A 25,298-nucleotide genomic window follows, 5' to 3' on the forward strand; every position below is an offset into this window, starting at 1 on the left:
TAGTGTATATATACACATGCAATACATAATATTATTGTCAAGATGCTTCCTATCACTGGAGGAAATAAGATTATATAACAATAGTGCCTGGAGGATAATAATATTAAAATGAAAGCACCGTGGGTGCTGATGCCTCTGTGGAGGTGCCAAAACTATATAACATAAAACTACTAATAGCTAGCTTTTATACACACATTGATTATGATTGCACAGGGAAACTCAAATAGTGGGTAATGATCGACAATGATTGTTAGTTAAAAACGATTGATGCCAAAAGTTCAGGTCTAAAATTAAGCAGTCATAAAACCATAACAGTATATTTAACAGATGACCAATACACCACATACATACATTTACATGTACATACCGGAGTTAAAGACAGACTTCACAGTAACTAAGACTGGCTGCATTCTTACCAGAAGTTCGATGAAGAGAGACCCGGTCTCCCACAGCAACCACCACGCTCAAGGAGGAACCAGCCAATGCCAGGGACGTGGTGGTGAACGTAGTAGTCCTAGTCCTGGTGCTGGTGGCAGAGGAGCTGGTGGTGTTGTAGGTAGCACGGAGGTGCCACCAGGTCCACTGTAGGAGCTGCCACCAGACCTGGAGGAGTTGGAGATAGCAGTCCAGGAGCCGGAGCAGGAGCTACAAGCACACAGAAAAGAAACACCTGTGGTTTGTGATGAGATTGTTTATATAAGCAACCAACAACTGATTAGTAATACAGCAAATTTAAAACAGCAAAACAGTCATTTGAACATCCATGAATACATAATTATGCCTCCTCTCGAACGACAATTTTAGGAAATTTAGTAATTTTCGGGGACAAAATAATCGTGGTTTAGCAATATTTAGACGTTTCGTAGATAACATTTTAGTGGTTGTGCTGATTTGCACTGCAGGTAAAGGTAATCAAGGTCGCTTCATTCGTGGTCAGAGCTTCAACCCACGAAAACGAATATTTTGTCCCCCGAAAATTACCAGCTATACAATATAATTATGACTGAACTGATATATTTTATGCACAAACCTATACGATTTCCTTGAGGCTTCTAATTACCGTCCTCTGGGTAGAGCCTCTTGACAAGCCCAAAGCAACAGTCTGCATGGTGAAAACTTAGTGTGCCCGGCCCAACTACGACAAACAATTAAGAAGATTAATTGGTGGCAGTGTGGCGGTTGGTTGTTGAGCGCCATAGCACGTATACTGTACATGGTGTTGTTCTTATTCTGCCCTGAACAGTTGTTGGCATGAAGACATACTGTAACACTGTCTTCTCACCTGTAAACAGCATAAGTATTGGTTCCTTCGTTACAGTTTGACTTATGTGTATTATAAGAAATCTGAGGATCTCACCTAGGCCATGGTTATCAAAGCAGTACCTGTAGTGTAGCTGGCTAACTACGATGTTCACCTCCTTGCCACAGTTTCCTGCCTCGTCACAGGGGAAGTTCACCTGGCACCTTGTATCAAATAAAGAGCATTTCTTTGGTACCAGAAAGTTGATGTGACCAGGTTGGGGGGTTGCTGGGATAGTGTACCTGCATGTGAAATAATAAATAGCAATGACATGGTAAATTGCAACGCATTGTCAAAAGGAAATGTTATAAATGTACTATGTAAACGGAACTTGATATAATTATTGGGCGCTACTGTACATATACTGAGTAAAGTAATGTCCCTCAGAACTAAAAGCCTGTCATTCACCAGCTTCAGATTTAATCTGAATACTTAGGAGTTCCCGTCTTTTTCTTACACCACTTTCGAATTAGACGATACGAACATACTAAAGATATACTACGGAAGCAGTACGGGGAATTTTTTATTTACAGCTAGTGTATGCTAGACAACTCACTATTAGTGTGTGAGAGTAGTCCACCTCCGAGATGGTGTGGTGTAAGTCGGTCATGGCTTGTCTTATATATAGCACTGCGTCCAAAACTAGAGGTGTGGTCAACACTGGCAGCCACTGACGATTGACGACAGCATACACCTGACTAGCTAGCAGCTGCATGGTGAGGGTGGGAACACGAGAGGAGACCAGGTAGCTTCGTCTTGTACGTAGATCTGCATGTGAGTGTGAGTTTGTGTGGAGTGTGATTGTGTGTGTTTGGTGTAAGTACAAAGCTAACTGGATTGGCGAGGCCGCTGAAGTGTACTACAAAAGAATGTTAAAGGTTGCTAGTCCAGAAGTTTTGATCTTTTAATTTCTGATATGTGGGTAGCTCAAGGAGAGGCGAGACCACTCCCACGCGGAGTCCAGGTAATAATTATTATTATCACAAAGCACGCAGTTAAACAGGGAAGTTAACTTATTTTTTGGGTTATATTAGGCACTTCAATAATTTCAGCTGCAGTATAGTAGTATTCAGCAAACAATAGCCCACATGATTGTGATCGTGATGACGGTATTGTTCTTTGTCTTCTCTATTCTGAGTTAGATTATTGCAGCTCTTTACTGTTTACAGTTTTACCTGTGTTTGGTACTTGCGTGAGAGGATCATGTGATTCCTCTATCTGGATTTCATCTTACTTTATATGTACCTAGACTTAGTGTTTGTTGTACAAGTACATACTTGTAGCATTGCAGAAGCAGATTGCAGAAACTGCTTCTGAATGTGGATTATGTCGCCTTAAGGCAATCAAAATTCTGCCAAATAATAATGCAGGGGGAAATTAAAAACTGTATCTGGGTAAAGATATCACAATTCACTGAGAAATTGTTTTAGGCTGTTGCCTGCTTCCAAAGATGATAGATTCCAGCTCATCTAACAAGGCATCTAACAGCCTTTCTTGAACTGCTCTAACTCCAAAGTTGCATCTAACAATGAGATAGCTTCTCCCTTAATTATCGACACGTTAGGGGATGGAGTGTACATGTTTAGGGCAATGTTAGTGATCATTACCGGCTATCAAAGTCAACACCACGCTGTTAGACAAGCCATTGTAAAGCATATAAATTATGTGTGATTTCCAACATTTGTTCAATAATAAACATTGGTTGATGGATGTAGGTTACAATTAATGACATATATGGAGTCCTACGTGAAGGACAAGCAAATGGACAAGGCATGCCAGGGGCGTTTCTAGAGATTGAAGCAGGAGGGTGCTCAAGAGTACAGAAAAAATTGGGTGCGCATAGCGAGCGCGATTTTACGCCCCTGCATTTATTTCGACGCATCTTTCATACATCCAGCTCCTCCCCCATGCAGCCTTGCAGCAAAAAGTACAGCACACTGCCCAAGAAAAGAGCGGCTCCTACTATTCTCTTCTAGAGCTTCTCTCTTCCATTCTAGTTCTGTTACTATGATACTAGACAAAGCATCTAGCTACAGTAATTTTTATGTTATTACATGTGTATATATACATGTATTCTTGTAAATGACAATACAATGTATAATGTTGTAGTTTGTAGCCCAGAGCAATCTATAGTACCGGTACTATAGCTCATAGTTTCCTGCTAAATACACTCAAATGGGATCTAATACATGCATAGCGTGATAATAAGACATCATTATGTGTCAGTCATCTTGTAGGATCTCCATGCACTATTCTCCTGGGGTACATCCTAGCAAAATGGTCAATCACTGCAATGGGGATGTCCAGTCATTCTAGTGTTAGTCATTGCTTCTCAGTATCTCTCAGTGGAGCAAGAGGTGACTGGGAGAGTGCAGAGGATCTTGATCAGCTATTATGCATTACATAAAGAATGGCAATACTGATTGCTTAGCTAGCTAGCTAGCTACTGAGTGATAGGATTAGTTTCATGGTTGTCTGGGAGGACAGGGGGGTGCTCAAGCCCCCAAATATCCCCCCATTGTATACGCCACTGCATGCCTGGGGAACTAACTAGGAGTTTTTTGCATTGGCCCATATCTGCTCGGGCGAAGGGTGTTTGTCTGCTCAACAATAGCAGGCAATGCATGGCTGTGTCACTGTCCCAGTAAAATTGACCCCAATATCAGCCCTCCCTGGGACAAAAAGGGTCTGTATATATGTATCACACCAGGAGCTTAGCCAGGATTTTTTTGGAAGAGGGGCAAAACTTATCAGCCGCACAGCGCCGAAATGTTGACCGGAAGCCACGCCTCTTAATTATGACGTCATAATTATTATTTTGTTGGGTGTGGCCTGATGTATAGAAGAAGCTACACAGCCAGAGGAGGTTGGACACGCATCATCATGACGCCTTCAGTCATGTGATAATTATAAACCTTTGTAGAATTCCTTTGAGGTCAAAGGTGAGAATGTAAAATCTTGTCAGTGCAAGTAAGAGCTAGAGAATGCTAAAGAGAAACAGATTAATGGTGCTCTGACCCCTCTGCTCATATAGATCATAATCCTGTTAAACAAAAATTGGAAAAGTGTCAAAAAAATCTAAATACTAGTCTAGATCCATCTTGGAATCTTTTCAGCAGTGTAGGGAAGGTGAGAGGGCGGTGGGAATGCTCCTAGACCACTTCTGGCTACTTGCAGTGTCTCTGTACAGCCTACAAAACAGTGGAGCATCGAGGTGCCTAATGGTGCCTAATCGGCAATTTTAATTACCATACTTATTCGATTTAAAGCGACACTTTTAAATAATTACGAAGCCAGAGGTCGTTTCTTTTGGAGGTTGAAAAATTATGTTGAAGTCCTGGTGTCGCATATTTAGAGGGTCGCATCTAATTGGAGGTTATTCTACTGTCCTCGATTATAGGCCGCTTAAATTACATTGTTTCTTGCGGCCTGGAATCAAGGCTGTGGTTTGACCTCTATTTAGGACGCGACATAAAAAAATAATTGTGAACGCTGCAGTCGCTATTTTTAGAGGTCAGAAAATTGGAAAAGATCGAGGGTGTCGCATATTTGGAGGGTCGCTTTAAATCGAATAAGTACGGTAGATTCTTATGAGCGCACGTGATAAAACCTGACGGTAGATGACGCGCGTCCAACCTCCTCTGCTACAGCCAAAAATCCACGGGGCGTGTCAGGTCCGTTACATGTCTGTTACAGGACGTTGTGAACTTCCTGATACGGGACCGTTGGATATATACACTACTAAACAGGCCGTTCTAACAGGCCATTCTATCAGGTGCTTTACAGGCCGTTCTACAGGTGCTTTACAGGCTGTTGTGTTACCTATCATGCTATCATGATCATATTCAGCTACTGAATTGAGAAAACAATTGGCACACTTGAGATCTTTGAAGCGGTAATGACAATATAGATATAATAGGAAAAACTAAATAGAACTCATGCAGTATTGCTAATGCATAATGGTAATCGTGTTGTACTGAGAAGTACTGTCAGTGTTTATCTCTTCCCTTTTTTTTTTTGTGACTGAAGCTGTGGTATAGTGATGGTGCAATTCTTGTTGCAGTCATGTACAATTGATTAGGCAATTAGGGTGAATCTTTATTAAGTGATTGGTTGTCTCCACCAGCTCAACATTTTGCTCGCTCATTTGTTCCACTTCCTTGTAGGGCAGCACCACCGCTACCTGCATGTCGTCAGGAAACTTCAAAAGGGTTGTTAGTAGTCCATATGCAATCTGTAATGAGGAGACTGATGACAATGCAATAGTTAGTTGTGTTTTACCTTGTTACCATTTTCTCTTCTGTATAGTCCACGCTTTCTCCCAAGCTTCCCAACTTTCCGTTTAGGTAAACTGATTTGTATAACAGCATCGGGGTGTCTCTGTTTACACCTATATGAAGAAGACATAGCCAGCCATTCTTAGTTCTCCAAGTGTTGTTTCCCCTTTCGGTAAACTGAACGTCACTTCTTTCAATGGTACTGCCTTAGACTGTTCCTGTAATAAAAATAATGTGCATTGAGCAATAGTACTGTATATACACTGTACCTTCCTCAGAGTTCCATGCTGGTAGATCTCCTTGGAAGAGTTGAGTGTGTGAGGGTGAATATTGAAGCATACTGCCACACTTCTTGAGAGGTGAGTAGATGGACTAAGTGTGTGGGGAAAATAATCCTAATTGATTTTATACTTAGGCCACATAACCCAGGCATATTCTATCAAAAATCGAAGATGGGTGGAGACTTTTTTTCTTGGTAGGGCAAAAACTTCCGGCCACAACTTGGCCACTCCTCCTTACATGTCAGGAAAAGTACATACAAAGTAGAAAAAGGAAAGGCACCATGTGAAGAGATGGTAATTATAAACATGGCCATATTAAAGCAAATAAAAGGATCCATGCATGTGGGGTAAAAAAATTTAAGCGGGAGGGCCTGAGAAACAAGTCATTAACTTTGTGTGGCCTTATGCCCAATAAAACTAAAAGGTCCAGCTGTAGTGTATAAAGAGTACAAGTACATCATTATTATACTTTAAATGAATGCGTTATTTAGTCTGTTATACAATGTACCTTACTGTAGCGTCTTTTGGTGCTACACTCTTGTTAAGTAGGAAGTAGAGTTGCTCCATCACTGCAAATCTCTTGGCAATGTCACGACTCGATGACTGCCGATTGGTGTGCAGGTTGTTGAGCTTTAATGGGGGTTTTCTCTTGCATACTTTCTCTGTGCAAAAATATTATAATTATAATGATTGTTTCTTAAAACCCCTAAAGTCAAATAATGTATACTCACTAGCAGGGCTAAATTATGGGTGTATGCTGTCTCGATCTCTCGGTCCATGGGAGCCTTCAAAGTTCTCAGTCTCTTTGGCTAGGTCACTACATTTCTTCAGGGGAAATCCTTTGTAAGGTTGGCGACCTAGCACCTATATAAACCATGCTTTTGTGACAACATAATATTTTTGCTAACAGAACATACCTTGCGCCTTTCATCGATACGCATGTCGCTCAACCTTTTTTGCACCATTTTAGAGTTATTGACAGTACCTCCGTGTCTGCCCTATCATCCATGTCCATACATACTCTCATTTGTGTCTAGTAATAATGTTTGTTATATCAATTCTGATTAATAACCTTGATGACTTCGTCTCCTATTTCTCTATACTTTCAGACATTAGGAATAGTTTAGCCAAATTCGAACTCAGAGAAACCTGCAATTATTGGATTATAATGTCAAGTTTTGAGAATGCTATCTATGTACTTACACCCCACGACGTGCTTTCCACGGCAAAAACATGTGAGTTTTTCGTTTTTAACGTGTCAATGGCCTTCCTGCTGTTTTGTTGTTCTTCTTGAACTTGTCTTAGTTAATTTCCTTTAATTCCTTCAGCACTTCCTATGTGTTAGTAAAACTTAAAAATACATTAATTTTTAGGAATTACTGTCAGAATAGGATTGTGTGAGTGCTTGGTTGGGTGATTTGTGGAGGGTGCATTGCCCAGATGGTAAACCCCGCCGTTAACCAGTTTTGTTGTAAGAGCCAGTACCCTCTGTATTTAACAAACATGTTGTCGATTGTATTGTGCACATATAGTTTATACTTTCTTTCTGTCTTGAATGACTTTGCAAGCAATGTCAAAACTCATGCTTGTGCTTAATTCACACAGAGCTCTCTCAACTGTGGTGGCTTCGATTTTGGCAGGTTCCGAACCCACAAAGTAAATTAGTACCAACGTTTTCTTACATTACGAATGTATTGTGTGCATTTGAGAAGGATACTTTTGTCGCAATAAGCAATAATACTTACTTTCGTTCTTTTGTTTTGACTGTAGGTACGTCTGACGTCTTGAATGGAGCAGCAAATACCTGGCAAATGAATATTAACTACTGTGTATTCTATCTATAATTTTTACTTAGATGTACTTGGAATGTTTGTATCCATATTCATTCGATTCATTAATGGTGTGGGTATGACAGCTGGAACTTGCCTCACCAAAAGTATGCACATGCTCAGTAATTATTATTATTAACGTGCCGTGTACAGGACGTGGTGGGTGCTACACCCTGATACAGGCCCGTATTTACAGGCTGTAAACAGGATGTAGCCCCACGTCCTGATACAGGTCTGTTCACGGGCCTGTAACGGCCCGTTTTAACCTACGGCCTGAAATGGACTAGTGGATTTTGGCTGTGTAGTTTAGCAAAGAACAAGAACTGTCTATAGATTTAGACCAGAATTGCTCACAGTATAGGGACTAAATCGTTTTGCTTGCCTACTAGCTAGCTAACTGCAGCAAGATTCGGAAGAAAGGGAGTGCTCAGCAAGATAATCAGCTACACTAACCTGAGCTGAGTATAGTAAAGATCCAGAAAAAGGGGGGCATTTGCCCCCTTTCCTCCCCCTGGCTACGCCACTGCACACTGGTAACCATTACCAAGTAGTACAATCAGTGACATGTATGTGTAGAACTGTCCCGTTCACTGTTTAACACGTACGTATACGTACTCTCTGTGCGTCGGTTGCCCGTGGTTGTTACGTACAGGAGACTAAAAAATCAAAAATGGTTTACTGGCCCATGCACTACCGTATAGCGGGTAATTTTCGTGGGGCAAAATATTCGTGGTTGGAGGTCTGACCACGAATATTTTACCCACGAATGAAGCGACCTTGTCTACCTTTCTGCAGTGCAAGCGGCTACCACGAATATTGCTGAACCACGAATATTTTGTCCCCCGAAAATTACCCGCTATACGGTATTGCATGCCGAGCCTATAAGAGTATCTATTTGTGTCACTGAAAAGCGCGGTAAAAAAAGACTTTAAAGCTAACAAACACACAAACAAATAATCATGGGCAGCCACCTTTTTCATTTCGTTATTACTTTTACTTAAACATTTTCTGTTGACTCCTCAATTCGGTAAGTGACAACGCAATTGACTGTGTGTGTTTATCCTCTGCAGGTAATGATGCATGTGAGCGGGGTGTAGAGCTCTAGGGCGATCATTTCGTTTAATTATCTAAGTAACTTTTAATGGTGGCAGATGTCGCAGCTATAGCTACTGTAGTACATTCAATCGATCGATCGCAACATTATGTTGTGGCCAATAATTATAATACATTATATAAGACAATAAACATTATAAGACAATATAAACAACAATAAAATAATAAGAATTGTAAATGTTCACTTGACCGTGATATAATTATCTGTAAGGAAAGTAATAATTAATAATGCACATGCATGAAACAGATATTCACAAGAGCTAGACAGCTAGCTAACATTTACAGTCTTTTCGGGCCAGGGTACCGGTGGCAGCATTTGGGGTGGCCATGGCCCCCTTCCATGTCCTCCGCGGCCAGCTCCACGACGACGTCCACTGGCACCACCTCCACGCCCACGTCCCCTGGCCCTGCCTGCGCCTCTTCCTGCGGCCCGAGCCCTGGCGGTGAGCTGGAGGTCGTGGCAGTGGTGCAGGAGCTGCAGGAGGAGGCAGTATAGTCCTGCGGCTGGTGGTGGCAGAGGAGCTTGAGGTCGAGGCAGTGGTGCAGGAGCTGGAGCCAGTCCTGCGGCTGGTGGTGGCAGAGGAGCTGGAGGTCGAGGCAGTGCATGGTGCAGAAGCTGGAGCCAGTCCTGCGGCTGGTGGTGGCAGAGGAGCTGGAGGTCGAGGCAGTGGTGCAGAAGCTGGAGCCAATCCTGCAGCTGGTGGTGGCAGAGGAGCTGGAGGTCCGAGACAGTGGTGCAGAAGCTGGAGCCAGTCCTGCGGCTGGTAGTGGCAGAGGAGCTGGAGGTCGAGGCAGTGGTGCAGAAGCTGGAGCCAGTCCTGCATGCGGCTGGTGGTGGCAGAGGAGCTGGAGGTCGAGGCAGTGGTGCAGAAGCTGGAGCCAGTCCTGCGGCTGGTGGTGGCAGAGGAGTTGGAGGTCGAGGCAGTGGTGCAGAAGCTGGAGCCAGTCCTGCGGCTGGTGGTAGTGGGTTCATTCTGTAACAGAGTTGTACAAAATGGTATGCAAGCACAGAGAAAAGAAGTCACCTCTTTCAATTCTCTTTCAACTGTAATAAGCAATAATGAAGAATACTGCATGGGAACAGCTACATTGCTATGACAACTTCCCACGTTGCACATGCACATGTTCACAGGTACGTGCATGTCCAACAACTACTTATATATTATCTTTAACAAAAGATTACAGGACGATGACAAATTAATCAACGTCACATTTATCTTATCATTAATTAATGTACTATGTATTGAAAAAGAAAGGGAATCAAAACTAAAAAACATTTGCATTGTGAACGTTGCTATATAGGATTGCCAGGAAAAGAAAAGCGCGAAGAAACAATAAATTCGGTGAGTGCATAACTCCAATCCGTTACAACGTCATGAACATGTACAGCTGAGTGGCCTACTATTGATAAGGAATATTAGAATCAAAATACAGGTTGGTTAAAATGCACAGTCATTGCAATACAATAGGAAATAAGGATTCAGACATAAACGTGACAGTTCTACATAAGAATACACCTTTGGACAGTGAAACAATGGTTTAAAAATAATTCACTTTCTATACACTATTTGTGTTCCTTTCACTGATAAAAAATAACACAGTATACACAGTTGTTGTAGAAGTAGTTATCTTCTCGAAAGTGGGTCTGGTCAATAGGGTGATTTCCCTATCTGAATTTCATCTTACATTTACATGCATAGTGTTTGTGGTTTGTATATAATTATGTAACAGGAGAAGGTTACAGAAATTACTTGTATCTATGGTAATTTTTGTACCTATATAATTATGGTTGTAACAATGTGAATTTGCCAAGTTATAGTCAAAACATTCAAACAATGTTGCTGTACGTAGCAATTGCAGCTTGACGACTGGAGTGCTCCACCTGGCTGCCGATGCCTGCGTAATGTTGAGGCGAAACCTGTCGATCGAAGACGGTCTATGGCTTAGATAACAACAAGGGACCCTGAGATGTGATCAAGAAACTACAGCAGGTGAATGCTATAGCTATACAAACGAAGGCCTATATATTTTACAAACTAAAGATAAACATTAGTTTTGCTTGACTGAATGTGTTGCACTATACCGTATTCACCCAAATTACCGGGACATAAAAAAATAATTACGGCTTGCAGTGTCCCTTGGAATAGAGCAAGAAAAATTACGTTAAAGTCAAAGTGTCCCTTTAGGGTGTCCCGTAGTAATTAGAACCCCATTTAAGGTAAGTACACGGCCTCAATTCCAGGCCGAGGCTAGCTCTGCAGCTAAAATGTCTTTCGTGCAGTTTAGAAGCTGTGTACGCAGGTTCCATGCATGTCTACAAAGGTGTCTTCAACCGTTAGTGACATATTACGGTGCCAGAGAGTAGAATCCAGAGAGTTTTGAGTCTCTATCGAGCTAACATGCTCTTTTTCGTTCTAATTAGATCGGGACGTCTAAAAATATTTACATTTCCTGTTGTTCCTTAATATACAATGAAAAAAATTACGTAAGTCCGAAGTGTCCCTTAGAATAGAGTGTCCCGGTAATTCGGGTGAATACGGTAGAAAACAGTCTTTCTTTTGGAGTCTCAGTTGCTCTTGCTATTATTCTGACATTCCTGTTGACTCTGGCTCTGGGAATTTCCATTGGTGTTCTCATTGTACTGGCAGTAAACAAGTGCAGGAGGTCCGAGAATACAACGCTAGTAAAGCCCAACTGACCATTTATTTTATATAAACAAAAATGTATTAGCTACATATTATAGATCTAAATAATTATATTGCCTATCCAGAATATTTGCATTAATTTGCACTGTTTAGTTAATTAGTTAGGATATCATGTTTACTACACTTTTGTCTTTGGATCACTTTATATTGTGTATATACCGACTTAAAATGAAAGTACCGTGGGTGCTGATGCCTCGATGAAGGTACCAAAACTATACACACAATTATTATAATTATCATGATGAATATTTTTGCATACAAACTCAAGGAGTGGGTAATAATCGACCATGATTGTTATTAAAAACGATTGATGCCAAAACAAGTCTAAAATTAATGGCTGCATGTGTGATGATGTAGAGCATTTTTGGGGGGGAAGGTTCACCCCTGCACCCCCCCACTAGATAAAATCCTGAGGGAGATGTGTCCATTAGTATACCACACCCACTTCACACACGGTATTAGGGTGGAAGTTACAAGAACTAACCTTCTCTTTCTGTGATTTCTTATTCTTATATGAACACCGGCACACACACTTGAGAGTCCTGAGGAGAGAGAGAAGGAGGTTACAGCTGCACTCACCAATATCCACAACACACTATAAGAAACTTGCTCTCAAAAACAAACTTTCGATTTGGAACAAAATGTATACACTATACATGCATGACATAAAAATATGATAACTATAGTTTATAAGTAAAATTACAAGTAAAATTGATTACATTGCTTGTGTCAAAGAGGACTTGAGGGTGTGGGTGAGTGTATGACGAAGAGAAGGGTGTGGTCTTGTAGTACACATGTCCATATGATCTCCGGAAGACAGGCCACCATCACATTGACTTAGGGTGAACCCTGCAAGTGATAGGGGAGAGGGAAGGGAGGTAATACTATACGAGTGTTGCCATGACTACATTAAAAGAACGTACCACTCTAACATTCTGAGCTGTTACAACTAGATTATAACTCATGCACTGTAAGTGAGTCAGCGTGTTGTGGACGGTGGAGGCCACACCCACAAGATAATAACCCACTGAGTCCTTGATCCTGTGGAATACTAGTCACTGTCTGCGATTGGAACGCCAAGACTGGAACTTAAACCGCCGCTATTATAATACCTCTTTTAGTACTACAGTGGAACCTCTGTTAAAGGCCAGCTGCTATATAACGGCCAGGGTTAGAATGCTGGCTATTAACTGTAGCTGCAAGAGTGAGAAAAGAGTTCTACAAAATTAACAGCCTTTAATTATGGACTTTAAAACTTTTAGCCAAGATTCCCCATACAGTTATAAATGTTCAGGCGCCCTCGCGGTGTTATCATAAGCATTCTAATTAATAACAATGTCCGATGGTGTGTTGATAATTAATTTTCTCTTTTGCTAATAATTAAACCATATATACCCTATGTATTTTTGTGTAACTCACCAACAGAGCGGAGAAACCAGAGCATATGAGTGCCATCCTCACTCGTTTCCTGGGAGTCGATCCCTTGGTGCCTCAACTCAGTCATCACCTGCTCACTTCTGTTCATCAAGGCCATTAGTTTCCCAGACAATTAACACCATGTCCGAGTCTCACTTGGCTAGCTCAAAGCAGCTACATGCATGTACATCTCATCGCTAGCAGGTACTTCAGCTGTGTAGTGTTTTGCATGAGCTGCCTTTTCCTTCATTTTTGTGGCCATGTTGAAGAAAGTTCTTCACCGTTTTCTTCTCCCGCTTCTCCTAAGACTGCGTCCTCCTGCTCCGATGTTAATGGTTTGTCATCTGCATCACTTTATACAACACCTGAAACAAAGTTTGTTGTACGTGTCACTTATTCAACTCAGCTAATGAACAGATGGATAACACGTACATACTGAATAACATCAGTGTCCCTCAGAACTAAAAACATGTCATCCAGCTTCAGACTGGGGCGGCATATAAAGATCATCACTACTCTTACTCAAAGATCACCCTATATAATTATGCGTAAGACTTGGGTGTGTCGAAACTTATGATGCACATAGTTACATTTAGGGTAATTCTTAATGCTGACCACACCCACCTGGTCGGTAATGGCAACAGTGGCATCTTGTCTCGTATATTTCCAAACGGTAGCTCAAAGTAGAATGATGCATGGCCTCACAATATCCACTTTGGTATTGTACAAACGTGTCCAACACTTTAGCAGTAGCTCACCACCGTGACCAGGCATCTGAGATAATATGACGTCATATGACATCATAGTATTTGTACTAATTACATGTGCATAATTTGTACGTATATATAAACTTTAGTGACTGAGTGTCCAATATTTAATTTGCATATCTCTTATCAGAACGGTTTAAAATCTACGTATATACCGTATAGGCGGTAATTTCAGGGGACAAAATATTCGTGGTTCAGCAATATTTAGATATTTCGTAGATACTGTATAGCGCGAAATTTTCGAGGCACTTATATTTCGTGGATTGGCCTCTAAAAGCCATTTCGTTGCACACTGTTCGCGGAATGACTGCTTACCGGAAGCCACGCCTTTAAATATTTGCATGATAGCAGGTAATTCTAATTAAAGAACGATTTTCGTAGACTTAATTTTCGTGTAGAATTCTAACCCACGAAATCCGCGAAAACTAAGCCCCTAGAAAATTTCGCGCTATACAGTAATATGGTTGCTGATTGCACTGCAGGTAAAGCTAGTCAAGATCGTTTCATTCTTGGTCAGAGCTTCAACCACAAAACCACAAATATTTTGTCCCCCGAAAATTACCGGCTATACGGTCGGTATATATATATTTTGTGCAGAAACCTCCGCGATGTCCTTGCTATACTGTCCTCTGGGTAGAGCCTCTTGACAAGCCCAAAGCAACAGTCTGGTGAAAACGTAGTGCGCCCAACTACGACAAACGAGGGAGTGATGTCAGTGTGGCGGTTGGTAGCAGGTATTGTACCCATGAACAGTTGTTGGCATGAATATACACACTGTCTTCTCACCTGTAAACAGCATAATTATCTTTACCTTCGTTACAGTTTGACTTATGTGTATAAGAAATCTGAGGATCTCACCTAGGCCATGGTTATCAAAGCAGTACCGGTAGTGTAGCTGGCTAACCACGATGTTCACCTCCTTGCCACAGTTTCCTGCCTCGTCACAGAGGAAGTTCACTTGGCGGGGGATTGCCTCAAATAAAAAGCATTTCCTTGGTACCAAAAGGTTGATGGGACCAGGTTGGGGGGTTGCTGGGATAGTGTACCTGTGAAATATTAAATAGCAACGACATGGTAAATTGCAACGCTTTTAATACATTGTCAAAGAGGAAACGTTATAAACGTACTATGTAAACGGAACGGGAACTTGATATAAAGCATTTCCTTGGTACCAAAAAGTTGATGGGACCAGGTTGGGGGTTTGCTGGGATAGTGTACCTGTGAAATAATAAATAGCAACGACATGGTAAATTGCAACGCTTTTAATACGAGGAAACGTTATAAACGTACTATGTAAACGGAACGGGAACTTGATATTGGGCGCTACTGTGAAAAAGACAACTTGAAATCAGTGTCCCTCAAAACTAAAAGCCTGTCATTCACTAGCCTCGGTCCCAGGCCGATTGTTTTTTAATAGAACGAAGTTGAAAAATACGGCCTGGTATTGATTGTATCTGGGCATGGCAGGAACCGGAAACCAAAGCAGAGATTCTTCACACTTTGTTTCCTGTCATATTTCACCGTATAAGTTTAATACCGTAATTTAGCTCCGTGTATGCTCTGAAGTAACTGAAATCTAGCCATAGATTATCTAGCTAGCTAGCTACTGCAAGTTTAAGTTGTTCAGATTAACGTATACATTGTCTGCTTCACAAGAAGGCCCCACTCTCATTGCAGAACAGGCCCAGCTCTTGTCAGAAGGAAGAAACGTCTTTGCCATGGTTTTCAACATGGTATGGCAAGTCTCTTGCTTTCACTCACTGCCCTTTGTGATGGACTACAAACTAGTAGGTAGGACCAACACTGCCGGCCCATGTAGATAGGTGTGTGTTGTTCTTGCAAATCTCTCTGCTTCCGGTTTTTTGGTTCCTAACCATGCCCAGATACACGCCCAGATACAATCAACACCAGGCCTAGTTGTCGGCCTAGCTAGAAACAACTCGGGCTGGAATCGAGGCTAGTCATTCACCAGCTTCAGATTTATTCCAAATACTTAGGAGTTCTCGTCTTTTTCTTACACCACTTTCAAATTAAACGATACGAACATACTTAAAGACATACTACGGAAACAGTACGGGAATTTATTTATTTACTGCTAGTGTATGCTAGACAACTCACTATCAGTGTGTCAGAGTAGTCCACCTCTGAGATGGTGTGGTGTAAGTCGGTCATGGCTTGTCTTATAGCACTGCGTCCAAAACAAGAGGTGTGCATGGTCAACACTGGCGGCAGCCACTGACGATAGCACCTGACTAGCTAGCAGCTGCATGTGCGGATGGGGACAAGAGAGAAGACCAGGTAGCTCCGTTTTGTAGATCTGCATGTGTGAGTTTGTGTGGATCGTGATTGTGTGAGTGTGTGTTTGGAAGGGAGGTAGTATAAAGCACAAAGCTAACTGGATTGGATGGAATCGCAAGGCTGCTGAAGCATACTATTTTCAAAAGGAATGTTAAAGGTTGCTAGTCCAGAAGTTTTGATCTTTTAATTTCTTGACTTGTGGGTAGCTCAGGGAGAGGTGAGAACACTCCCATTTATGCGGAGTCTAGGTGATTGCCAAACCATACTCATAGACTCTCTAATTATGGCTACAAACAATTATTATTTTTACCACAAAGCACCCAGTTAAAACAGGAAAGTTAACTGGTTTATATAGTAGACACTTCAATAATTTCAGCTACAGTAGTATTAAGCAAACAATAACCCACATGATTGTGATTGTGATGACGTATTGTCCTTTGACTTCTCTATTCTGAGGATGCTTTCAGATTCTTGCAGCTCTTTACAGTTTTACAATGTGTTTGGTCCTTGCATGAGGATCATGTGATTCCTCTATCTGGATTTCATCTTACATTTACATGTAGTCTTGTAGACTTAGTGTTTGTGGCTTAATTGTACAAGTACTTGTAGCATTTCAGAAGCAGATTGCAGAAACTGCTTCTGAATGTGGATTCGCCAATTCTGCACAAATAATAATGCATGGGTGAATTAAAAAACAGTATCTGGGTAAGGATATCACAATTCGCTAAGAAATTGTTTTAGGCTGTTGCCTGCTTCCAAAGCTAGATTATAGATTCCAGCTCATCTCTAACAAGGCACATTTTTTGGGTGAAAATTATGCTGGCATAATAGGCAGGTTTTGGAAATACAGGCCAGTACAAATCATAGTATAAACATTTGTAGGCCTGATGGAAGTATACAGGTGGATAATTATCTCCTTGGCATTCTACATTAGATAGAGTCGTGTGGCCATTATTTATAGTTTGATGCTACTTGTGCAACGACATGGTGTATGATGTGCTTTGGAGGGCAATTGAAAAGGCTGTTAACTTGAGCATAAAAGAATAGCGTAATAGGCAATATCTCGAGCATAATCTACCAACCCCTATACACATGAGCGAAGTGTATATACACTGAACACTACTATGCTTATTTTAAAGTGCCTTGAGATATTTGCTCCACTGGTAGCTAAGATCGTCACATTTGTACCATTGCATGCTACAGAGAACATCTTCACACTGTCCGAGACTTGATACCCCATAAAAAGTGTGTGTGTTATTCACCGCAACTGGGATACTTGAGAGCAGTCCATTTTGCACAGCATTTGTGATTTCACTCACAATTTATTTTAGTCAATGTTGTACCGTATAGCGGGTAATTTTAATGGCGCAAAATATTCGTGGTTTTCGTGGTTGGAGGTCTGACCACGAATATTTTACCCACAAATGAAGCGACCTTGCCTACCTTTACCTGCAGTGCAAGCAGCTACCACAAAAATATTACCCACGAAATGTCTCAATATTGCTGAACCACGAATATTTTGTCCCCCGAAAATTACCTGCTGTACGGTATGCATTATCTACTTGATTGGTGGGAATGTTCAGTGAAGCCAAGCTAAGTGTTTTGTGTCTTGACATCACGATGCTTGTGTTGGTTCGGATCATCTTCTGAGCGATCAACAAAAGGGAACAATCTAATTCCTTTCGTAGCTTATTTGCATTATAGCTCGTTATCTCGGCTATGTCCAAGCAGTCTGCCCTAGACCCCCAGTTTTCAGTAGTTGACAAAACAGGAAATATGTATTAGCTAACTTTTGTTCTTTACTTCACTCGCAAATGTATGATAAATAAGCATCGAACATCACTTGCCATAGCAAAAGTTAGTATTCTCTTTTGAAAATGATCGCAGCCTGAAAAGTAGCAATTTAAAAGGCAATAAACGGACAGTGACGACCAGTTTCGGATTTTACAATAGTTGCGACTTCAACAGGCTGAAAGATGACACAGCAGAGGTCACTGGCCGGAAATAGCTGGCAACTACTTCCAGATAAAACTATAAGATTCATTTTTTGGCTATGGTCCGCCTAATACTTTCGTCCGGGAATATTCCCCCAGTACTCTAATGAGATTACCGTATTAGCGGGGAAATGTTCATGGGTGCAAATTTTCGCTATTTGGCTCCAGAGCCCTCAGCAGAAATGTTCGTGGGTTCTAATATTTGCGTTATAATGCCAGGAAACCACACCCACCAATAGCAAAATACCGGTGCGTGGGAGTTTATTTTTGTGTCTGTACGGTATCTCTAGATTCATAATGATGACACCACAACAACCATAAGCGCATGAAGGGTGATTATTTCCGGACTTCCAAAGCTCATAACACGGACCATTATTTTACTAAGCTAGAACTTAGATCATAATTATAGATAGAGGGATTGGAAACGGTTAACTAACACGAGGGCTAGCATGAATAGTTGATGAGAATTATTCTGCTGTCTGTAAGAAGTCTACGAGCAATTCTACTGCTAAACATCAACTTTCATCCCATACTTGAGGCCATTTGGGACACAGCACACTATTTAGTAACACAGCTTAGCTATATCATATACGTACAATATAGGAACACATGAAGAGGCGCTCTGTGTACCTCTAGCTACTTCACGACAATCAAGATTATATTTTCTTCGTTTCCAATGGCATGTGATGGGGTAGCTCTGAGATGTATACATTGGACACAATAAGTTCCTGGACTTTTGCGGGAGTTATGAAGAGATACAAGGATGGTCCCATGCAGAGCCATACTTCATTGTAAAACATCACGTGAATCATTTCCGTTTGTAATCCCTCTTCTACTCTATCTATGCATGTGGTGGAACTAAATGGCCCCTACGGGCTTCCGTATAATTATATGCATTATTATCCAATCTAATTATATACCTATACGTAGGCCCCACCGGAAAAATATTGGTGCTCAATTGGAACAGAATATATTTAGGGCTAAGCGAAAAAATGATGGTACACATAGTTATACCCATACACATGCAGACGCCCTCCTATACTCATGCAACTCACGTGGTTCTATTCTCTGCATGCATGTGCTCCTACAGTTGATGTGGACAGTACAAGACTGGATCGGATGAGTCATGACACTCATGATTGCCCTACGTACAGCATGAACACATTATAACGCTCAACCACATCAAAGGACGACTGGTTACTTTGGTGATGGTCAGAGGAATTGCAGCTTTATCACTAGCAAACACATTGTTCCTTAGCTTCATGCACACAGCCTTCAATTACCTATAATTATATACACAAGTGAATCAACGTATTTAAATTGACTCGATATTGTGTCATAAACGCGTGTCTTGCACACGCGGCCATCAGAAATGTCACAGAGAGGGCACAAAGTTGCTAAAATCGAAGCATGTAGCAAAGTGTGATTTTTCACCCGGCGCACCCCCTCGCCCAAGGGGGGGCGGGAAAGCCCCCCTTAACCGGGGTTCAATCCCTTAATTTGTTTATGCACTTTTTAAGGTTTCAGTATCCCCAAGATGTCATTTGGCGGTAGCCGAGGGTGTACGGTACAGTTTGGTACCAACCTCATCATGCATGTTCTGATATAGGTGTCGTTCTGTACATAGTTCCAATACTTTGAGGCTGCTGAAAACATAAAGAATCCGCTGCACATTCCGGCCATTATGTAGAAAAAAGAAGTTGTTTCACTAGGGTATTGGGTGTGACTGGATTCAGTTACCAATGGGGAAATAGGTGGACAAAATTGAGCATGAGAGCTTGTGGCAGAAATCTGCATGAGAAATAAATCATTCGGCAGGTAAAGGGTTAAGAGCTATAGTAACATGGCTTCGTGTCAGTGTGTCAACAATGAAAGTGTGCATATACAAATTGTGTCAACAATGAGGAGATCACAATGATTTGTTACCTAATATGGGATTAAAAACTAGGATACGTATGTATACATATACTATATACTGTGAAACGCAAGAATAACATGCAGCGAGAAGGTTTTTAATATTGAGTATAATTTCAGTGTCAAAAGAGACGACACAGTGACACCCTCTTCAGGTACGAAAAGACAAGACTATCAAGAAAATAATGGCAGCACTGAACCCCAATAACCAGCAACAAGATGACAAGAGAATAATAGGATTTGATTGTGAGTTTGTGAAGCCACCATCTTCGGAATTTGTCCAGTCAGAGTGTCCAGTTTGTCTCCAGATCATTCGAGAGCCCCGCCAGGTCACATGCTGTGGAAAGAAGTTTTGTAAAGCTTGTATTGAACACATCATAGTAATTCGAAAGCTGTGCCCAACTTGCAACGAGAAATTTTCAAGTTTTGCCGACAAAGCTTTGAAACAATCGCTCTACAGTTTAAAAGTTCATTGCAGTCACCAGAAAGACGGGTGTGAGTGGACGGGGGAACTGAGACAGCTTGATGAGCACCTCAACACAGATCCACAGCCAAAACGACTCGATAGATGTCAGTTTGTCGAGATCGATTGCATCTTTAATTGTGGGGACAAATTGCAGGTAAGAAACATTGAAAATTACCAAAGTGAGGATTGCCCCAAACGACCATTTGGTTGTGAGCACTGCCATAGTTACGAGTCTACCTTTGATGATGTCACCAACAACCACTGGCCTATGTGTGGGTCCTTCCCTGTCCCCTGCCATAACCAGTGTGGTTCAACTATCCAATGTCAAAATATAGACAGCCATGTTACCGATGAGTGCCTCCTGACCACCATCAACTGTGACTTCCACCACGTAGGCTGTGTTATGAAACTTCCTCGACAAGACATGCCAGAACACCTGAGAGAGAACCTACTCATACACATATCTCTATTAGCCACTAGTCATGCCGAGCAACAAGCGGACATTGCTACTTTAGTAGAAGAGAATAAACAACTAACGATGAAAATTATTGAGTTGATGCCATTGCAACAAATGATCATCGTGAACTCCAAACCTCCTCTTGGTGCCCCTGTCCTTACAGTGACCAACTTCCAACAGCACAAGAGAGATGCCGATATTTGGTTTTCCCCTCCAGTCTACACCTACCATCAGGGCTACAAGATCTGTCTCTGTGTGTATGTTAACGGTGAAGGCAAAGGTAAAGGAACACATGTCTCTGTGGGTGTGCACTTTATGAGAGGAGAGTTTGACAGTTCTCTGATATGGCCGTTTCGTGGTGCGATTTCATATCAACTACTGGACCAAGTCAATGGCAAGGATCATAAAACAGGCACACTCACTTATAGTGACAAAACACATAACAAGTACTGTGGCAGAGTGACAGAGGGAGAGATATCACCAAGTGGGTGGGGAAGACCACAGTTCATTGCTCACTCTGAACTGGAGCCCAAGTATTTACGAAACGACACCCTTCTTTTTCAAATAAACAAAGTAGAACTTAAGTAGTTACTTAGAAGAGTGATAAATAGTTATACACAAACATATATACCAGACGTACGTGCATGGTATAGAGACAAATTAAAATTATATGTACTGACTATACAATAATATTTTGTACATGATTGTTCTTATTTACAACGTATATAGGTGCATGGTGGTGTCGGTGGGTGAAGCAATTGGTTGGGATGGCAACTACCTTAATTGAGGTGACACATTTTCGCGGGTATTAATTTTTGCTATTTCTGCAAATGAGAGTAAAATCGCAAACATCTGTAACTCGCAGATAATTTGAAAATGCAATGAACTCATTAAAACCACTTGCGAGTGATTAGAAACGACGCTATGAATAATAATTATTTCACAATTTGAGCAGTAAAGAATTTAAGCTATGATTTCTCGTGGTGCATGGATAGAATATTTTTACAGTTAGGTGCTTATAATTGTAGTTTTCATAGCTGGCGAAGCTGTTCCCTCTAGTACGTACTCCTCTCTCTTCTATTGGCTCATGTTCTATAACTGAGGAAAGCACCGCAGTCTCGGTGGAGGTGTCAAAACTACATAACATAAAGCTACTAATAGCTTTTACACACAAATTATCATGATGATGTTGCATTACTAAATTTTGCTGCATACAAAGGCAGAATCCAGTATCACAGAGAAACTCAAAGAGTCGGTAATGATTTGCAAATCCAAGAAATAAAATCCATGACTAGAAACTCATACTTGCACTTCATTGATCCTTGAGCAGCTGTATAGCAGTCTACATAGACACATGCACAGACACACAGACAGACTCACACAAACACACTACCATATACCTCGCTTGCATATGCGCACCAAGGCATAATTATAGTATAATCTATAATTATAGGCAATACCGTTCCTTGAGGTTATAGATAATGGAAATGAAGAAAAGTTCCCAGGCGGGATCGATTCCCACAGAAAGCACTACGGGTGCTGATGCCTCGGTGGAAGTTTATGTTATGATAACAGAAAAGCTACTATAGCTATTGTATAGCAATATATATATATAGCTTTTACACACACATTAATTTATCATGATGAACTAATTGCTGCATGCAGAATCACAGAGAAACTCAAGGAGTGGGTAATGATCGACCATTTGTGTCTTCCGTTAGCTAAGCATTTCGTGGACCTAATTTTCGTGTAACCCACAAATACAGCGAAAATTAAGCCTCTCGAAATTTCTAACTGTTTCGAAGATCCTGACGACCATATTATTTTTAGGTAAAATGCAGAGTACTTGTCCAGCTCAAATTACTTGAGCCCTGGTGCCACTGGAACCCCCCTTACAAGAATCCTATTAGATCTACCACTGAATCTTCTTACACAATTCAATTCAGTAAACATGGCTGATGCACCCACCGCTGCAGTTTAGTGTGTTAGGATTGACTGGCATTACAGTGCAACAGTGAGTAGGCTTGAAGCAGGGCTCAGGAACCTTGGGAACACATGCATGCTTCATGAATGCAAGTCTGCACTAGACAAAGTGTAACGTGCATTGTAAAATTGAGCGATAATTTAACAAACAAGCCATCAAGAGGTGGCAATAATGCTGCTATCCAGATCTCTGCTCTGCATAATTATGATAATTTCTGTTTGTAGCTCTATTCTAACTACCGTATTTACAAAAATCCCAGGTATTTATCTCCTAGCAACGTCCGTAGAGAGGCAGGGCGTTTAAATGAGATGAGTGATTATTTGAAACGGGCATTTTTTTGTTTAAATATGTCTACTCCAAACTCTTGCTCAGTAGTTATTGTTGGTTGCTGTCTCAACTTAAATCTTAAATCATAGAGTGGTGCTTCTGTGTCAGTATCTCTCTCTCTGCCATCATCTATTATTCTATATGCTTCCATGCTTGCAACTGGTTCCACGTGCTACTTCAGCTCCATTCAATGTTATGTGCATGCACACATGCAGCATGATGTATGCAGGCTTTAGACTTGGCCACACCCATTAATAGTGCTTTCTGTAAGGCTATCTTCTTATGGCTAGATGCTGTCGTTAAAAACAAACAGGCAATTTAATTTGACTTCAAAAATTGCAGCTTCAGTAGCCAGGAAATGGTAATTAAAGCAAACCATAACCCACATGATCGTGACGACAGTGTTGTTCTTTGAGTTCTCCATTATAATTCTGAGGAGGATCAGATTCTTGTAGCTCTTTACAGTTTTACCATGTGTTATGTAGACTTTACATGTAGAGTAGGAGCAGATTACAAAAATTAATCCTGTATATAGCTACTTGTTGCCTAGTGAGTGGGCAGATCAAAGCAATCCAGTGCTCAGTATATGGCATGTTGCATCACTGCCATGGCTACCATATATTGCACTGCATTATATGGCATAATGCACTGGATTATATGCACTTCCACTGTGTGTAAATGCAGTAGATTTCTTTAAGAGATATCCATTTGGGACTTATGCCCCACCATTCCACCCAATACTCATTTGGTCCCTTTTATAGGCTACTACTCTTAATATAGTGGTATAAGAAAACCTAAAAATTTACTATGGAATTCAGCAAACTTATGAATACACTAACACATGTCTTTTATTACGACTTATATGACCAGTCAGACGAGTTTAATGTCATTGGGCAACAAGTTAGTTATTGCAGGCGCCCTCGTGCAACATGCCATATATTGCACTGGATGACATAATGCCCTCGGGCATTATGTTGCTCCAGTGCGGCATGTTGCACTCTGGCTGGGCAATAACTAATACATGTAGGCCCTGGAAAAATAATTATGCTCCTTTTTCTGCCTATTAGGCTTATATATGCTTTTGAGCAGTGCCCCAAATTCAGCCTATTATGCTCGTCGAAAGAACCCATTATGCCCCATATTGACGTCATAAATAATATTTTTTCAGCAGTATAGTAACACCCTTGTGGTATTGTATATTTCAATACAACAAGAGATAATTTCATTTGTAACATAACTGAAGACTAAAGATTCTTCTACAGATGTAAAAGAGGCATTTAAAAGAGAAAAACACGTTCAGCAGCAGCAGAGGAACGTTGCATTTTCACCAAACTGACCAAATTCACCCTATTATGCCCCAATTATGCCGGCATAATTTTCCAGGGCCTAGCTACATGTGTAGACCTAACCTTGTGGATTCGCCTTTAGTCAAAACAAATTGATGCCATGCAGTGTGTGTGTGTGTGTGTGTGTGCATGTGCGTTGGATTGCTTTATCAACACAATACATTTTGCACGTGTGTGTGGGTAGGGGTGCATGGGGGTGTACAGTCTTGCAGCCAGTTTGGTCACTGGCAGTGAGGGCCGGGAATGAAGACTGTCTGTGGAACTGTTGATCCCTCTTCTTCTTGTTTTTATTGGCCTTGGTCTGAACCATCTGCAAGTTCTGATAATAGTGATAGGAATCTGGCCACTGGTCGGGACCAAAATAACCCCCCTCTTAGGCTAGTCTCGCAGGACATACTTTGAATACTGATACTACGTATGGTGACTAGCCAGGTTTTTGTATCACAATGGATTGCGTCCCGTCATGTACTGCATTAACCGCAATGTTGCCGCACAAAACCCACTCCACAGAAGAAGTAAGATAGACACTCTACAGCAACTGAAAGTGTTTAAAGTGGAAGAAGTTATTAAGTGGTGGATGAACATACGTATATAGACAATGGATGATCCATGCATACACAACAATTGTAGATTTAGATCTGTAGAGCTGCACGTCAAGAAACATGTTGTCTATTGCACTGATTTCTGTTTCCATATCACACATGTAATGTTCAATATCTCAAGGGGTCTTGGCTTTTTTTGCCTGGAATAATGAAACCATGCATAGTTTGCTAACTTTTAGGCTCCCTGTTCTTTCTTTTCACTCTTGACTGCAGCTATCCATC

At 41.2% G+C, this 25,298-nt stretch overlaps 1 protein-coding gene and 3 long non-coding RNA genes across 4 annotated transcripts; 1 reads left to right on the forward strand and 3 right to left on the reverse strand.

The window, feature by feature from the left end:
- Nucleotides 1-5,214: 5,214 nt before the first annotated feature.
- Nucleotides 5,215-6,191, reverse strand: LOC135346992 (uncharacterized). Its single transcript, XR_010398173.1, has 3 exons — nt 5,847-6,191; nt 5,582-5,795; nt 5,215-5,534 (listed from the first exon to the last, which is right to left on the reverse strand). It is a non-coding gene; the product is annotated as an uncharacterized LOC135346992 (long non-coding RNA).
- Nucleotides 6,192-6,390: 199 nt separating this feature from the next.
- LOC135346971 (uncharacterized) lies at nt 6,391-7,158 on the reverse strand. Its single transcript, XR_010398163.1, has 3 exons — nt 6,776-7,158; nt 6,590-6,722; nt 6,391-6,520 (listed from the first exon to the last, which is right to left on the reverse strand). It is a non-coding gene; the product is annotated as an uncharacterized LOC135346971 (long non-coding RNA).
- A 4,527-nt stretch (nt 7,159-11,685) lies between these two features.
- On the reverse strand, nt 11,686-13,650 carry LOC135346967 (uncharacterized). Its single transcript, XR_010398159.1, has 4 exons — nt 13,546-13,650; nt 12,925-13,286; nt 12,225-12,354; nt 11,686-12,047 (listed from the first exon to the last, which is right to left on the reverse strand). It is a non-coding gene; the product is annotated as an uncharacterized LOC135346967 (long non-coding RNA).
- Nucleotides 13,651-19,961: 6,311 nt separating this feature from the next.
- Nucleotides 19,962-21,507, forward strand: LOC135346385 (TNF receptor-associated factor 4-like). Its single transcript, XM_064543992.1, has one exon. The coding sequence runs from the start codon at nt 20,080-20,082 to the stop codon at nt 21,403-21,405; it is 1,326 nt and encodes a 441-aa protein (XP_064400062.1). The 5' UTR covers nt 19,962-20,079; the 3' UTR covers nt 21,406-21,507.
- Nucleotides 21,508-25,298: the final 3,791 nt, after the last annotated feature.

This window comes from Halichondria panicea, chromosome 1, assembly GCF_963675165.1.
Source record: "Halichondria panicea chromosome 1, odHalPani1.1, whole genome shotgun sequence".
In the NCBI taxonomy this organism is placed as follows: Eukaryota; Metazoa; Porifera; class Demospongiae; order Suberitida; family Halichondriidae; genus Halichondria; species Halichondria panicea.

What these genes read in the sequence shown, in the direction of transcription:
- LOC135346385 (XM_064543992.1), top strand. Translation starts at nt 20,080, where the DNA reads ATGGCAGCACTGAACCCCAATAACCAGCAACAAGATGACAAGAGAATA.